Source organism: Sorex araneus, chromosome 4 (genome assembly GCF_027595985.1).
Source record: "Sorex araneus isolate mSorAra2 chromosome 4, mSorAra2.pri, whole genome shotgun sequence".
NCBI classification, from domain to species: Eukaryota; Metazoa; Chordata; class Mammalia; order Eulipotyphla; family Soricidae; genus Sorex; species Sorex araneus.
This window is the reverse complement of record NC_073305.1, coordinates 217115823-217133301: the sequence shown is the minus strand read 5'-3', so window position 1 is coordinate 217133301 and position 17479 is coordinate 217115823. Positions and strand designations below refer to the sequence as shown.

The window sequence follows — 17479 nt, the reverse complement described above, 5'->3', positions numbered from 1 at the left end:
CGCCGGTGCTCAGTGCTTCCTTCTGCCTTTGCACTCAGGGGTCACTCCTGGAGGGCCCAAGAGCCCATGTGGGACGCCAGGGATTGAAGCTGCCTTGGCCGCGTGCGAGGCCAACGCCCTCCCCGCTGTGCCATCGCCCTGTCCTTGGGCACTGAACTGCTCAACAGAGAGACAAGACGGTCCAATTGCTAACGTGCTTCCGGTCACGACCCTCGCGCTCTGCGCAGTGAATTGTGCCCACCAGAAGCGCACTCCCAGCCGGGAAGCTCGGTTCGGGAAACCCCGCCTTCCGATGGACAGAGGTCCAGGCGGTTAGGAAGGGGAGCGGGGAAGTGCCCACCTGAGGCACGGTCAGCGAGCACTTGGCCACAGCCTCGTAAGCCTCTTTGTATCTCCCGAGATCGCTCAGGGCCTTGGACTTCCGGTAGAGCGCCTTGCAGTTACTCGCGTTGAATCCCAGGACCTTGTCGCAATCTTCGAGAACCTTCTTGTGGAAACCCTGGGCATCAAGACAGAGAATCCACGTGAGCCACGAGTGACCCACGGCTGAGAAACCCCAGTGGGCAAGAGATTTTCTTGTACCAGCCACTTCTTTTTTTTTTTTTCTTTTATTGCTTTTTGGGTCACACCTGGCGATGCACAGGGGTGACTCCTGGCTCATGCATTCAGGGGTGACTCCTGGTGGGATGCTGGGGATCGAACCGGGTCGGCCGCGTGCAAGGCAAACACCCTACCCGCTGTGCTATCGCTCCAGCCCCTACAAGCCGCTTCTTGCACTGTTTCCTTTCTGGAAATGTTCGGAAACGTAACTCCCCGTCAACTGCCACGGGGGGCCCCAAGGTAACCGACAGAAAGCTTTCCACTCACCATATTGGAGTAGCAAGCAATACGATTGATGTGCAGCTTTTCAATGATTTCTTTGGGGATTAAAATTTCTTCAGTCTTCGCATAATCAGCAATGTTCAGAGCTTCCGTGTACTGGCTCAGTGAGCTGCTCCAATCGTGTTCCCGATAAACATCGTTGCCTTCGTTAAAGAGATTTCTCACAAGAGCCCTTAAATATACCTTTAAGAAAATAAGAGCGAAATTGCTGCCTGAAGTTCTTTCAAGAACAAGTTGGGAAAACAAGTACGTGCTCATTTTCGTACCCAGATCCTCTGAGGAAACCACCTGGCGAAGTGTGTTAAAGAAGCTGTGGATCTGGCCAGTTCCCACCGCCCGGCCCCCACCCCAGGGCCTTCACCAGTGGCTTCGTCAAGGAAAGGTGTTTCTCATGACTTAGAAAAAGGCAGCAAAGCAACTGGCCGGCATAGGCTCACCTCTCTAGCTCTGCCTTGGATAAATCAAGTGGAAATTCTAGGTCAAAGAGAACACCTGAGGGGCCGGAGCAATAGCACAGCGGGTAGGGCATTTGCCTAACATGCGGCCGACCCGGGTTCAATTCCCAGCATCTCGTATGGTCCCCCGAGCACCGCCAGGAGTAATTCCTGAGTGCATGAGCTAGGAGTAACCCCTGAGCATCACCAGGTGTGACCCAAAAAGCCAAAAAAAAAAACAAACAAAGAGAACATCTAAAAGGGCCTGAGCGATAGGACAGCAGAGAGGGCATTTGCCTTGCATGCAGCCAACCCAGGTTCGATCCCCGGCACCCCATAACCCCATAGGGTCTCCCGAGCACTGTCAGGAGTAATTCCTGAGTGCAGAGGCAGGAGTAATCAATAAGTATTGCCGAGTGTGATCCAAAGGGGGGAAAAAAAGAAAGCGTGAGAGAATATCTACAGACTTGACCGGTATTTCTAATGTTTTGCTGTTTTGGTTTTTGGGAGGCCATATCCAGCCGTGCTCAAGGCTTACTCCTGGCAGGGCTTGGGGGACCCTCCAGGGTGTCGAGGATCGTATGAGGTGCTGGGGATCAAACCTAGGCGGGCCGCTAGCAAGGCCAGTGCCTCCCCGCTATGCTACACTCTGGCCCCAACCGGTTTGCCTTTCCTGGTTTGGGGGCCTCCTCCGGTGGTGCTCAGCTCCTACTCTGGCTCTGAGTTGAGGGACCACCCATGGATCACTGGTGCTGACCCTACGGGGTGTCGAGGATCAAACCCAGGTCAGCTGCGCGCAAGGCAAGTGCCCTGCAACTGCTCTACCTGTCTCCAGCCCCCCGCCCCCAGCGGTATTTCTAAAGGGGGCTCCAGAAAGGCAGTCCTGCTGAACGCCGGGGGCCTCTGGCAGTGACCTGCACCGGGCACTGTGTGGGCAGCAAGTCCCCAGGGACTTAGGCCCCTTCTCCTTCCTCTGGAGCCGCTCCGACCCGGGATCCTAAGAACGGGGCGTTAAGGGTGTGCATTTCCCTGTGTCGGAATATTTCTGGCTCCTTTCTCTCGTTTCTTTGGGACTTAGAAGGTCCTTTCCCAGTCCAGGGCAAGTGACTCTTTAGATGGATGTGGCGAGGCTGCCAAAAACTTCATAAAGAAACTGGGCAGAACTGTCTTCAGGAGTCAAGGAGAGGGGCCAGAGCGACAGGACAGCGGGGAGGATGCTTGCCTTGCAGCTGGCTCGGGCTCGATACCCGAGTCATAGGGTCCCCTGCGCACAGACAGAGAGATGCCCGAGTGCAGAGCCAGGAGTCACCCTGAGCATCGCTGGGTGTGACCCAAAAAGTCCAGGACAACAGAGTGGGGCTGGGGGCTCCCGAGTGCCCACTGCAGTGCACCCCTGAGGCCGGAGGAAAAGGGGTGGGGGCTGAAGTTTGGCTCTGAACATTTCTGTTCTACGCCTGGAGACAGACGGGCGGAAGGAAGACACCGAGGAAGAGGGAGAAACCGGAAAGGGGCGTCGGGAATGTCCATCTGAGTCAGACAAAGCCCCCAAGGAGGGGCGAGGGCAGCACCCCGCTGTTCTGAGGCCCCGCCCTCGCTGCCCCTCCCTGCCAGCCCCCTGCCCTCCTGCCTAACACTGTCTCACTTCTTTTCTTTCCTTTTTTTTTTTTTTTTTTTTTAAATTTCGGGCCACACACAGCGGTGCTCAGGACTTACTTCTGGCTCTGTGCTCAGGGATCACTCCTGGCAGTGCTCGGGAGACCCTACCGGGGGGTTGCCAGGGATTGAACCTGGGGCCGGCCGCGTTGAACACCCCACCCACTGTGCTATCTCTCCAGCCCCTCATCCCTCTTGTCTTCACTGAGGTGCAAGGGAGGCAAAAGGTCATTTTTTTGAGGGGCTCCAAAGATAGATTCGTCCAAAACCACAGGAGGAAAGCAAACAGGCCCGGGTGTCCAGGACCACCGATGCTGCCCTGTCCGTTAGCTATCACTGAAATTCCCCTCGGAATGTCCACACGCGGGGCCACAGTCTGTCTCCTGCCCTATGTGGTTAAAGCAAGACTGTGGATAAGCAAATGGGTCCACTGTGTTCCGACAAAACTTCATTTGCAAAGACAGACCTGGGGCCAGATTTGGCCTCCAGGGACAGCCCTGCACTGGGGCAGCTCCCGGCTGGACGAGGGGCCTTCGGGCCAACCTTCCCACAGTCATTACCGCATATTGCTCCTGTGTCCCGGGATACGACAGCGGTGACCTAAGAAGAAACAGATTCATTTTAATGGACGGGCTCTGACCAGGCGTGGAGCATGCAGAAATCACCTCAGACCACCGTTTCCCCGAGGGGGCCAAAGAGATGGCACAGCGGGCAGGCCGCCTGCTCACCGGGCTCGTGGCTGACCCCACCGCCACCCTGCAGGGTCTGTGGAGCACAGGGCCAGGAAGAAGCCCCGAGCACCACCGGCTGAGGCCCAAACTCTGAAGAAAAAAAAAAATAAAGAAAAAAAATTTTTCCCCTTTTTGGGTGACACCCAGTAATGCTCAGGGGTTACTCCTGGCGGTGTTTGGGGGACCATGTGGGATGCTGGGGATCGAACCCAGGCCGGCCGCGTGCAAGGCCAACGCCCTCCCTGCTGTACTATTGCTCCGGCCCCCTAAATGAAGGAATTTTCAAGAAGTGTTCCCCAGGGGTTGGTAGTACAGCAGGAAGGGCGTTGGCCTTGCACACAGCGACCCGGCTTGAATTACTCACATCCCACATGGTCCCCTGAGCGCCGCCAGGAGTAATTCTTTTTTCTTTTATTCTTATTTTCTTTTTAGGTCACCCGGAGATGAACAGGGGTTCCTCCTGACTCTGCACTCAGGAATGACTCCTAGCGGTGCTCCGGGGACTCTATGGGATGCTGGGAATCGAACCCAGGTTGGCCCAGTGCAAGGCAAACTCCCTCCCCGCTGTGCTATCGCTCCAGCCCCTGCCAGGAGTAATTTTTGAGTGCAAAGCCAGGAGTAACCCCTATGCACTGCTGGGTATGACCCAAAAAGCAAAAAGAAAAAGAAAAAAAAAGTGTCCCCCAATTGCACCCCAAGAGTGCTGCCCCCTCCCCACCATCTTCCCAGCTCCCGGGCAGGAAGGGTGGAGGGAGCACTTCCGCGTGTTCCTCTCAAGAACAGAGATTCCCAGGAGGCGTTGAGTGAGTCTTTTTTTTTTTTTTTGCATGGGAAGGGGGTGAAGGGCCACAGGAAGGCTGGGAACCTCCGGCACGGACCAAGGTTCTCTGCGCCTGCCCTGGTCCAAAGTCTTGTTTTCTGTGCCGGGTCAAACCCAGCACCTCACGCAAGCAAAGCACGCTCTCCCTCACCTGCCGCCTCCCAGGCTTCTAAGAAGCACATTTTTGGGGGGTGGGGGGTGGTGGAAGGACTCCCAAGCGGTGCTCAGGAGGCGTGGGGGACCCCAGCAATTCTCTGCCAATGAGGCTAGGAGGCGATAGCAACAAGGACCCCAAGGAGCAAGTGTGGCCCCAGTTCCAGTAGTGTCAGGGACCCCCCAGACCACTCCACCCCGCGGGGCTCGGAGGACCCTGCCCTGCCAGGGTTGGAACCCGAGTCGTCGCAGGCGAGAACCGCACCTCAGGCCAAGCACTCACCTTGCACGCGACCGACTCGGGTTCGAACCTGGGCATCCCATAAGTCCCCTGAACCCTTCCAGGACTGATTCCTGAGTGCAGAGCCAGGAGTCAGCCCTGAGCACTGCTGGCTGTGGCCCAAAAGACAAAAACAAAAACAAAAATCCTCAAATAAGAAATGCATCTTGGGGGGCTGGAGCGACAGCACAGCGGGGAGGGCGTTTGCCTTGCATGCGGCTGACCCGGGTTCGATTCCCAGCATCCCATATGATCCCCTGAGCACCGCCAAGAATAATTCCTCCTGAGTGCAGAGCCAGGAGTAACCCCTATGCAGAGGAGCCAGGTGTGACCCAAAAAGAAAAAAATAAAAATGTGTCTTGAAGCCTAGAGTGTCTCTCCCTCCCTAAGCAGATTTTCCTTTTGAATCTACTTCTACTGAAGCTTTTGTTCGTTTGGTTTTGTTTCGGGGGGCGGGGGGGGAGTCCCAATGGGTGGGGCTCAGGGCTTATAGTGGCTTATAGTGGTTGGAGGGGTGGGACTGTGAGCTTGAGGGACCAAGTCACATGTCAGGCAAGCGACCTACCCGCTGACCTAACGCTCCAGGCCCCTTTAAAAGCCAGAAGTTTAACCTAAGTCCAGAAAGCACTAAAGCGGTTTGATCAGTTTGCTGGAGTACAGAGAAGAACAAAGGGGTCTTGGCCAGGGCAGGTCCCCCACCTGTCCCCCGACCCCAGCGGGATACCCAAGTCCTAACTGGAAAGTGTGACCACAGAAGACCCGCGTCCTGTCGCTGCCCCTGTCCCCTCTCTCAAGGCTCAGTTCAGAGGCCTCTGACTCCTGCTTTTGGGGTGTTCAAGGACTGCAGCTCTAAAACACCAGTGACTCCAGAGCACTAAGAAAACAAATGGCCCAGAACAGAGCAGGCAGGTGGGGGGACAAGGACATCCCTGCCTGCCTGTGCCCAGGGCTGTGAAAGGTGGCCAAGTGATCTTAAAAAAAAAGGGGGGCAGGGGCTGGAGCAATAGCACAGCGGGTAGGGCGTTTGCCTTGCATGCGGCCAACCCGGGTTCGATTTCCAGCACCCCATAGGGTCCCCCAAGCACCGCTAGGGGTAATTCCTGAGTGCAGAGCCAGGAGGAACCCCTGAGCATCGCCAGGTGTGACCCAAAAAGCAAAAGAAAAAAAGCAAAGATACAACTAATATCCAGGGCCAGGGAAACAGGGGCCCCAGGAGGACCGGCCAAGGGGCGGAAGCTGGCCACAAGTGTGTGTGAGAGGCGAAGGGCAGTTAGGATAGGAAAGGGAACAGTGACAATGAGAGTTGAGAACGATCACGTTGAGGGGCAGAGGGATAGTACAGAGGGCGAGGCGCTTGCCTTGCACACAGCCGACCCAGGTTTGATCTTCGGCATCCCATAGGGTCCCCCGAGCACTGCCAGGAATCATTCCTGAGTGCAGAGCCAGGAGGAACCCCTGAGCATCGATCGTCAGGTGTGGCCCAAAGACAAACAAGCCAACCAAAAAAGGGAAAATAGGATCATGCCACTTTGGACAGGAACTGAGTGTTGGAAATAGGTAAACGGACACAGCTATAACCTTTCAGCGTCTGTACTGCCAACCGTCATGCCCCAAGAGGAAGGGGAAATTAAGGATGAAACAGAGAGAGAGAAAGGAAGAGAGAGAGAGAGAGAGGCAGAGAGAAAAAGAGAGAGAGAGAGAGAGAGAAAGAGAAAGAGAGAGAGAGAGAAGTGTCTGCCATAGAGACGGGGGCAGGAGGGAAACTGGGGACACTGGTGGCAGGAAACGTGCACGGGTGAAGGGGCGGTGTTTGGAGACTGAAACCCAATCATGGACAACTCTGTAATTCTGTATCTCACTCTGATTCGATTAAAAACTTTTTTTTTTTTTAAAAAAAAAAAAGCTGTATAGTTGTGGGGGAAAAAAAGTGGTCTAGGGGCTGGAGCGAGAGCACAGCAGGGAGGGCGTTTGCCTTGCATGCGGTCGACCCAGGTTCGATTCTCAGCATCCCATAGGGTCCCCTCAGCACTGCTAGGGGTAATTCCTGAGTGCAGAGCCAGGAGTAACCCCTGGGCATCGCCGGGTGTGACCCAAAAAGTTAAAAAAAAAAAAAGTGGTCTAGGGTTCCTTCCTGCTCTTAAATCTCCCGCTGTCCTTCGCTCACTGGCCATCACACTCTCACTGCTGTAGGGGGACAGCGGCCCCAGGCACCCCCACGACCCCAGCCAGGGCATTCCCACCAGGCCCTGAGGCTTTGCTTCCCTCCCCCCCATCTTTTTTGGTTCCGGAGCCGTCTCCGCCTGCACCGTGCTTACTGGATGAACTGCAAGCCTTCCTTAATGTTCCGCTGCCTCTTCCTTCTCTCCTGGGACACACTGGACATGTTATCGCACACATCCACCTTCGCAGCGAGCGATCTGAAATGAGAGGCCGCGGAGTCACACGGGGCGCTCCCAGTTGGGACCTCTGGGGGGGAACCCCGCCCCCCGCCCTGCCCCTCACCCACATGGACCGAGGCCCTCCCGGTCCCCCACTCTCCCGAGTTCCCTCAGTGGTCCCTGCTCCTGGCACCCCGCTGGCATGACCTCTCCGCCCTGCGGCCCCCAGGACCTCAGGAAACAGCTGTCCCTGCCCAGGCTCAGCGCCAGGCCCTTGGCAGCAAGCCAGGGGTTAAAAGAAATTCAAAGAGAATCACGGTTCTGCCGGGTCCTTCCTCCCTTGGTGCAGTCTAAACTGCCCCCAGATTCCGTTACACAAACTGAAATAATCCCTGTTGATAGGAGTGGTACGACAATGCCCTGTGCGAAATGAATCCAGTCGGGACTTCCGGGAAGGCCAGTTTCCCCCAGGCCTGGCCGACGCCCCGCACACACCGAAGAGGCTCCTGCCGCCTGCACCCGGGCTCAGAGCGAGCCCCTTGGCCGATGTGACCAGGCGTCACCCGGGGGCAGCCCCAGGAAGGGGTTTCCCGGGGCTGGAGCGACAGCCCAGCGGGGAGGGCGTCTGCCTTGCACGCCGCCAACCCGGGTTCGATTCCCAGCATCCCACATGGTGCCCCGAGCACCGCCAGGAGTAATTCCTGAGTGCAGGGCCAGGAGTCACCCCTGAGCATCACCAGGTGTGACCCAAAAAGGAAAAAAAAAAAAGTGACAGAAAGCACCTGTTGACTCAAAAAGCAAAAATAAATAAATAAATAAATAAATAAGTAAGTAAAGAGTGCTTTCAATCTCCAAAACGGGGGCCGGGACACCCTTTGCTGGGAGGGGCCTGTCCTGTGCCCAGACCTCTACCCGCGCCCCCCAGCTGTCACTAACTACCGGGGTGCAGGTGCCCAGGGAGACCCGGGCCTCGTGTCACATCTTTCTGGCTTGTCCGAGCCAGAAAGGACGGCTGGGGAGACGTTTTTGTTTTCCGGTTTGCTCTGGGGTGACAAGGGGCTGTGCTGGGGGCAGGGGGGTCACTCCTGGCGGTGTTCGGGGACCACAGATGGCGGGTGCTGGGCGGTGGGCTGAACCCAGGCTGGGAGAGGGCGAGGCAAGCGCCAGCACTGCTGTCCTACGACCAAGGACCCTAATCGAGCGCTTTAGAAAGTGTGAGACTTAGAAGGATCTAGAAAGCCACTCAGAAGCTGCCGTGGCCTGGGCCAGGCGGGGCGGCGGGGCTGCCAGTGTCCCAGGGAACCCCATCCAGCCGGGAACTGCAAACCACAGGGCCTGAGCAAAACGTTTTCAAAAAAGAAATACAAAGAGTCAATTTCCCCACAGCCGGCCCTGGGGGCGGGGGAGGGGGGGGAAACACATTTCTCTTCACTCAGTTTCCGAGTAAACTTCTGCGTTTCCAAGTCTAGGGGTCTTTACTCCTCAGTAATTTGAGGCCTGTGACCTGACGCTGAAGGACCGGGGAGCCCCAGGTCCCCCAGCCCTGCCCGAGCACGAGCTTGAGCCTTTCTCACCTTCACCCCGGGGCAGGGATGGGCCGGGAGCCGGACACTGAACAGTCTCCTCCCTCCTAATCTCTTTATCTCCTTCCGCTGCTGGTGTACAGGGCAGAGGGCAGCGGACACTGGCCCTGGGCTGAAGGGCACAGGCCCTGGGTCCCAGTCTGTCCGTCCCTAGTCTCCAAACATCACATGTAAAAGCGCAGCAACAGTAGGGCAGGACCCCGGGCTCAGAGCCGGGAGTAGGTGCTAAACACCGGCAGTGTGCCCCCCCCCCCAATATAAGGACACGTAGGGCTGGAGCAATAGCACAGCGGGGAGGGCATTTGCCTTGCATGCAGCCAACCTGGGTTTGATCCCCGGCATCCCATAGGGTCCCCCGAGCACCGCCAGGAGTGATTCCTGAGTGCAGAGCCAGAAGTGACGCCTGTGCATTGCCAAGTGTGACCCAAGAAGAAAAAAAAAATTAAAAAATTAAAAATAAATAGATTGGGGCCAGAGCGATAGCACAGCGGGTAGGGCGTTTGCCTTGCACGCGGCCGACCCGGGTTCGATCCCCGGCATCCCATATGGTCCCCCAAGCACTGCCAGGAGAGATTCCTGAGTGCAGAACCAGGAGTAACCCCTGAGCATCTCTGGGTGTAACCTAAAAAGCAAAAATAAATAAATAGACACGTCAAAGTTCCAGTGCCGCTAAGTCACTGAAAACTACTTCTGCCATGTGCTTTGCAGCCAGAGGGGACGGCTGGTGGGAAGGAAACGAAGCCAACGGTGCAGGCCGCGGGCCTGGCCAACGCGCAGAGCTGACCATCCACATGGCCTCTCTGAACTCAGTCTGACCTGTCTGTGATGGAGGATGTGGCTGGATCAAGTGTGTTGTTGGGGGCGAGATCACGTGTCCACAACACACGAACTGGTGAGTGTCGGACAGGCTGGGAGAAACCAGAGAGCCCGCATGGGCTCACCGGCACTGAGGGGAAATCGAGGCAGCTCAGGGACAGCCAAGACCATGGGGTTGGGAACAGCCCTGGAGCAGCGATGGGCGCGGCTGCCAAGTCAGGCCGAGGTGGACAGGTAGGTGGGTGGGCACTGGGCCCTCAGCAGTGGCAGGAGGCGGTGAGGGTGACGGCTGCCCACCTGCCCGTACACTGGAACCAAGGCCGAGGGCCCAGAGGCGCGGGCATGGGTGGGGGCTGGAAGAACCCTGTGTCCTCTCCGGGAGGGTGCAAGGGTCACCGGCAGGTCTGGCTGTGGGCAGGGGAGGCCCCCCCAGCGGAAATCCGCCCAGTCCAGAGCCTCGATTCCACTGCCCCAGAAAATGCTAGAAAGCCTTGAACCCCGACCTCTTCCCCAAGAGGAAGATCCAGGTTGTGACTAGGAAGAGACGGGAGGGGCTGAGTGACAGCACGGCGGGGAGGGCGTCTGTCTCGCACGCGGCCAACACGGTCCCCATATCCCACAGGGGCCCCAAGCTCTGAGGGTTCCCTACCGCAGAGCCAGGAGGAACCCCCGAGCGCCACAGGGTGTGACCCAAGGAAATAAAGAAAGAGATGGGGGGGAGGAAGAGGAGGGAGAGAGAGAGAGAAAAGCAAGTGCTCGGGGGAGGTGACGGTGGACTGGCGAAGCGAAGGCGTGGGAACATTGTTATGACCGAACCCATCATGGGCAACTTTGTAACTGTGTATCTCACGGGTGGACACAAGTGTTTCCAATGGCAGAAGCAAATGTCTCCTGGGAGCCTGGCAGGGGACTCAGCCCCTGGCCCGGCATGTCGCTCCTACCCCCAACCCCAACTCCTATTTGACACAGTTTCTATACACCGGGAGCTAAACTTTCCCCAAGGGACATCCCCACACTGCCTGCACTCCACCGACATCTCGTGACACTGTTACCTCTGCGCCCCTCTGGTGACACTGTTACCTCTGTGCCCCCCCAAGCCCCCCATCCTCACCCTCCGATACCCTGCAGAGGGCGCTGCAGCCGCCAGTGAAGCCCCTCCACTGCCCACTCGGCAGCCCACCATGGTCCAAAGCCCAAGGGAAGGTGGGAAGGCAGAAGGGGCCTCTCGGGGGCAGGAATGCCAGAGCTTAACCACGGGCATCCTCAATCCAGAGGCCCCAAAACCAAGGCCCTCTGGTTCTGTTTAATTCGGGGGCCCACGCGCAGCTGTGCCCTGGGCTTCCCCCTGACTCCGCACTTGGGACCCCTCCTGGCAGGACCCTGCGAGGTGCCGGGGGCGGAACCCAGGCTGGCCGCATGCAAGGCGGGCGCCCACCCCCTGCCGTATGGCTCCGAGACACCCACTGCCGACCCTAGGCCACTGGGGAGCAGGGGCTGCCCCCCAAACCCTCCCTCTGGGGGCTCCCCGGCCCCAGGTCTGTCCTCCCGCGCTGTCCAAGACCCCGTGGCCAGCACACCTGTGAAAGCCGCCTAGGCAGGACCCTCAGGGTCAACGCGGGTCTTACTGCTGACCCTGCCGAGGAGACCCCGAATCTCTGCGCCCGGCACACTCTCAGGGGCACGGCGGGGGTTGGGGGTGCCTGCCCCAGCCCCGCTGCCACCCCTCTCCCCAGCACCGGCTATTTCAAACCCCGTCCAGAACATCTATCTCTCTGGTCTTCCTCACCCCCAGCATCGCCCACCATCCGCATCCAGGTCAGAGGGCACCGAGCAGCCGTGGTGGGGGGTGGACCTGGCACAGGTCAGGGGCCGGAAAGCGTGGCAGCACAGGGCACCCACAGAAACGAGGGGACTCTGCCACCCCCCCACCCATGGGGCACGCCGAGGAGAGGGGGGACAAGGCAAGGAGGGGGGCTTCAGGCCGGGAGTCACTCCGCAGGACAGGGCATCACCGTCCAGGCGCCGACACCCTGGGGCCCATGGGCAGAGTCCTGGGCCAGCATACTGTGGCCACTGGACTTGTGGCCATGGGCGGTTACCTGGGACAGCGCGGATGACTCAGAGGGAGCAGAGTGTGGCGGTCACTGTCCCAGCGGGTGCCCCAGCGCCACCGGGAAGTGGCATACCTCACTGCCAGGGCGGTTGTTAGGCCACAGGAGGCGGACCAAGGAGGGGACTGGGGCTCCGGGCTCTGTGCTCAGGAGAAGCAGAGCAGGCAGGGCCCGCTCGGCCCCTCGGGCCATCACCCCCGCCCCCGCCAGCCTTTCCCCATGGGGACCCTTTTGGATCAGAGACATTTTTGGCTTTTTTTTTTTTTTTTTTGGTTTTTGGGTCACACAAAGCGATGCACAGGGGTTACTCCTGCCTTTTCACTCAGGAATTACCCCTGGCGGTGCTCAGGGAACCATATGGGATGCTGGGATTAGAACCCGGGTCGGCCGCGTGCAAGGCAAAAGCCCTACCCGCTGTGGTATCGCTCCAGCCCCACATTTTTGGCTTTTTTGTTTTTGGGGGGGTTGTCCCCCGAAGTTCTCGGGGGTGGGGGGCGCCACGAGCAGTGCTCTGGGGGACGGGGAGCCGCCCGAGAGACTTTCACAACCCAGGTTTACAAAATCCGGTCTACAGCTCAAACATTTAGGGCCAACAAATCGATCGTGAGGAAAGTTAACTTTAAAAAGCTGGGTGGGGGCGGAGCAACAGGACAGACAACAGACCCAGCATCCCCTGGGGTCCTCCCAGCCCTGAGCACAGAGTCAGGGGGAAATCCTGAGCACCTCTGAGCGTGACCCCAGAAAATGTTAAAAAGTTGCACGAGGCCACAGTGCAGCAGCTTTGCAGGATGTTCCAAAGGGCTGGCGTGAGGATGGGACGCGGGCAGAAACGCTGCCAGCAGCCGAGGACACGGAGTGCCCGATGCTGGTGGGGCGGCCCGGCCCCGCACCCGAGAGAGACAGGTGCTCCCCGGGGCTGGCCACTCGGAACCAACCAACCCACACCAGGGCTGGGCTCGAGGGACGTCGCTGAGGACAGCTGGGCACACCGCAGAGTGGGCACAGTGCCCTCGGGAGAAACAGAGCCCACCGCGAGCGAATGTGGCGCTGGGCCTGGACCCGGAGAGGAAACAGAAGCCGGCGCGCCCCAGTCTGCTCTGGGCACAGGGGCTGGAGCAACAGCACAGCAGGGAGGGCATTTGCCTTGCACGCGGCCAACCCAGGTTCGATTCCCAGCATCCCATAGGGTCCCCCCAGCACCGCCAGGAGTAACTCCTGAGTGCATGAGCCAGGAGTAACCCCTGAGACTCGCCGGGTGTGACCCAAAAAGAAAAGAAATAAATAAATCTGCTCTCTGCACAGCGGCAGACACACTAACAACAGGGGCGCAGGGCAGCTCTGCTGCACACGCCACAGCCCCACCTGCGAGGGAGCACCCCAAAATGGTCACAATGCAACCCTCAGCGACAACGAACCCGGACAGCAGAGCATAGTGCACCCCAGATGCTGCCCCCCCATGTCCTAGTGTCCCCCCAAAAAGTGACATCCCCCACTGGCTATTTTATGAGATTGTTTCCTGACTGCAAATGAGAAGCTCAGTGTCCCCAGACAGGGGGACAGGCCAGCCACGCCACAGGGGACAGCTCAGGAAGTCAGGGGGAATCTGTGGGATGAGGAATCTCCGTGGCACCCGAGTGGCCAGCGAAGGTCCTCCCCGGGCCGAGAGTCCCAGGGAGCAGCCGGGCGGCCCAGCTTGCCAGAACACACGTTTCCATTCAGTTACATGTCCAAGAGAACATGTCCTGTTCTCTCTTACAGGGCCAGGACACGGTGCCTCGGTTTCACTGGACACGAGATGAAATTTGTATAAACTAAATACACTGCTTAAAAAAAAAAAAAAAAAAAAGAGGGGCCGGAGCAATAGCACAGCGGGTTGGGCGTTTGCCTTGCACACGGCCGACCTGGGTTCAATCCCCGGCATCCCATAGGGTCCCCCAAGCACTGCCAAGAGTAATTCCTGAGTGCAAAGCCAGGAGTAATCCCTGAGCATCGCTGGGTGTGACCCAAAAAGCAAAAAAAAAAAAAAAAACTTAATTTTTTTTTCTGGTTTTTTTTTGGGGGGGTCACACCCGGCGATGCACAGGGTTTCCTCCTGGCTCTGCACTCAGGAATCACGCCTGGTGGTGCCCGGGGGACCCTATGGGATGCCGGGAATCGAACCCAGGATGGCCATGTGCAAGGCAAATGCCCTCCCCGCTGTGCTATTGCTCCAGCCCCCCAGCCCCCCAAAAAACAGCTTAATTTCTTGTTGGGACAAAACCTCGTAGGGAAGTATGTAGACTTGATTCTTTTTCTTCTTGGTTTTTGCGCCACACCTAGTGGTGCTCAGGGGTTACTCCTGGTAGTGCTCAGGGGACCAGAGGACCAGATGGGTCAGCCGTGGGAGGGCAAATACCTGGCCCGCTGGGCCAGCAACCTGGTCTTGATTATTTTCAAAGAAAATCTCATCACATGAAACTTCATTTTTGGTGAATTAAAACAGATTATCAAAGGCATTAATTTTTTTAACTTCTGGATGAGTATTTTGCTATTTTTCCAAAAATGCATCCCACAGGGCCAGAGAGATAGTACAGTGGGTAGGGAGCTTGCCTTGCCTGCAGCCAACCCAGGTTTGATCCTCAGCATCCCAAATGGTCCCCAAGCACAGCCGGGAGTGATACCTGAGTGCAGAGCCAGGACTAACACCCCAGCATCGATGGGTGTGACCCAAAAGTCAAAAATAAAATAAAAATGTGTCCTAAAGGTTTTTTTCCCCTTAATTTATAAGCATCCCATGCATTAGAAAAAAAAAAAAAAACATCACTTCCAATCCCAAGAGTTTCAATCAGGAAAAAAAATCTTCACTAAAAGAGAAAAAGTCTGGGGCCAGAGCAATGGCACAGCTTGCTCGTGGTCAACAAGGGTTCGACCTGGGGCACCCCATATGGTCCCCCAAACATCACTGGGTGTGGCCCAAAAACAAAAGTCAAATTTAAAAAAAGAAAAGAAAAAGTCAAACTATTACCAAGAAACCAAGTGTGTTGCCCCAGGAAGCCTGTCCCGGACAGTCTGGGCAGAATCTTTTGTCTCTCCCTGGTCCTCTGCTGGCTGGCCCAGGACTGCCCCACTGACGCTCTGGCCAGGAGCTGAGATTCCTTCCCGGCCGATTCTCTCAAACGGGCAGTGTGACAGGTTGATCCAATTAGGATTCCTGGGATTAGCCACAGCGCTTGTGGACAGGAACTGCACCCTCGCTGGGGCCCTGGCATGAGAAACCCCCACCCCTGGGCAGAACTCCCCGGGGGAATTTTACTTAGGTAGCAGATCCTGGTCGGGACAGAGATTTACCAGCCTCGGGTTACCCACGGGGCACGGGGCAGCGGGGAGTGGGGGGGGAGAGGAAATGCCAACAGTGAAAAACGCGCCCCATTAACTCGAATCACTCCGCAAATCAGCGCCAGATCTGCCTTGTGCAACCCGAGCGCACGTGCAGGGGGGCCGAGGGTGAGAAGCAGCGGGGTGCGGGGTGGGCGGCGCTAGCCCGGGAAACAGGAGGCCAAGTGCCACCCAACGCAGGGGCAGTGAAAGGTGAGCAGATGGCAGGGGCCCGAGGTGGGGGTGGGGCGCCCGCCCGGCGCGGTCCCCAGGTCCGACTCACGGGGCACTCATTCTTCCATTTGCAATGCTTTTCTTTAAAAAAGAATTAAATGAAATGAAAAGAGCAGGGGAGGGCTGGAAAGACATCACTGGGGCTAAGGTGCTTGCCTCGCACGACCCCATGCCCACGCCTGATCCCCGGGCACCCCACTGGTTCCCGCCAGAAATGACCCGGGAGCGCGGGGCCAGGAGTCAGGCCTGAGTTGTGCCCGCGCTCGCACCCACGCGCCCCCCTACCAAAAAGTAAAAAGCCAAAATGTGCATTTAACAGAGCAAGACACCCGAGAGATGAACCGTCTCCAAGTCCGGTGCTCCCAGGCCACCTCAGGCCGGCCACCGCCCGCGTCCCCCGGCCCCGGGGGCGCGCGCGTCTGCGAGAGCGGACCCGGGGACGCCCCGCGAGCCCCGGGCGGGCACCGCCGCCGCGCCGTGCCCCCTCCACCTGCGGGGGGAGCGCCCGGGTACCCGGACGGGGCGGGGCGCGCGGGGCGCGGGGCGCGGGGCGTAGGGCGCAGGCGCACGGCGGCGGGGCGCCCGCGCGGCGGGGCCTGACCACACCCCTGCGCCCACCCGCCCCGCCGGGAAATCCACCCCGGCGGCCACTGACAGGTCCCCCGACTGTTCTCCCAGGGCCGGGAGAAGACCCCCCGCCGGGGTCTGGGTGGGAAGGGTCCCCGGGACGCACCAGCCCGCCGCAGCCCCCCCAATCTGGGAAGCCGCGGGCCGGCCGCGCGCGCCCCGCGCAGCCCAGACAAAAGGAGCCGCCGGCCCCGCGCCCCGAGACCCCCGACTCGGGAGCCCACCCGAACGCGGCGGCCCCCGGCGGCGCACACAAAGGCCGGGGAGGGGCCCGAGGGCCGCGGCCGGCGCGCGCGTCGGGGGCTGGGGCGCAGCGGCGACCCCGCGGCCCGGCTCGGCCCCCACCACGGCCGATCCCCCCACCCCGGGCACTCCGGGTCCCCCGCGCGCCCCCCGCCCCGGGCCGCCCCTCCCCCGCCCGCGTCCGTTAGCTGCGGCCGCGCGCAGCACGCGGGGGCGCGCGGGGCGGGGGCGCGCGGGCCGGGCGCCCACCCACCTGCGGAGACGGCGTTGCGGGGCGGCGGGCGGGCGTTGCGGGGCGGCGGCGGCGGGCGGCGGGGCGGCGGCCGGGGCGCTCGCTCGCTGCTTTTCCTCCCGCGAGCGGCGGCGGCGGCTCGGAGGCGCCCGGCGCGGCGCCCCCTCCTGGCCGGAGGCCGCGCCCGCCGCCCGGGAGCCACGGCCATTGGCTGCGCCCGGGAGCGTCGCGCCACGTCGGGCCGCGAGCCCGGGACCCCCCCCCCCCCGCCGCCGCCGTCTCCTCCACCCCCACCGCCACCCCGGGGCCGCGGCGCCCAGCCGGACCCCCACCTCCAGCGCCCGGCCCACGGGAGCCTAGGGAGGGGCGCAGTCGTGCCTGGCACACACCCCCCCCCCCGCCCATTGGAGAGCCGCTGGGGGTCCGGGTCCGGTTCAGGGGCGCGCTGCGGGGAGTCCCCCGCCCCGGGGAGCTGACCTAGTTTGGGGTGTCCGTAAACCTTCCCTTCAAAGGCCGCTTAACGATCCCTTACGGAGTGCGTCCCCCCCGCCCAGGGCGCCCCTTTGCAGCCTCTTAGCTGTCCTGACCAGCCCCTTTCATGTCCAGGAGGAGGGGGGAGGCCCACAGCCCCCCACTCGGCCTGCCCGGGGCAGCACTGCCCAGCCCTCCGCCCGGACACACCCAGATTACCAGGGGTGAAGTGGAGGCGCGGGGTGGACCGGGCGGGCCCGAAGGGCATGAAGTGACAGGAAGTTGGACTGTATTCGTCCAGGCCCAGGAAAAAGCCAGATCCGGAGCTGCTCTGACCAGCGCGCCACGAACCGAACCACCCGCCTGGTCTTGGCAGACGTTTCTTAAGCCGTGGCTCTCCAGGACCGCGTATCTGAACGAACGTCAGGGGGTCGCGAAAAAAATCCTTACAATTTTTTTTTTGTTTTGCTTTTTGGG

At 59.6% G+C, this 17479-nt stretch overlaps 1 protein-coding gene across 2 annotated transcripts in view; it reads right to left on the bottom strand.

The window, feature by feature from the left end:
- Positions 1-16685, bottom strand: part of ZC3H7A (zinc finger CCCH-type containing 7A) — a 34323-nt gene extending 17638 nt beyond the window's left edge. The window contains exons 1-5 of one of the 2 annotated variants that reach the window (XM_055136001.1): positions 16553-16685; positions 7269-7370; positions 3530-3569; positions 868-1065; positions 341-499 (exon numbers count right to left, since the gene is read on the bottom strand). In XM_055136001.1, coding sequence (XP_054991976.1) covers positions 341-499; positions 868-1065; positions 3530-3569; positions 7269-7336 — 465 coding nt within the window. In that variant the 5' untranslated portion in view covers positions 7337-7370; positions 16553-16685. The other variant, XM_055136002.1, reaches the window with a different exon arrangement.
- Between the last annotated feature and the right edge of the window lie 794 nt (positions 16686-17479).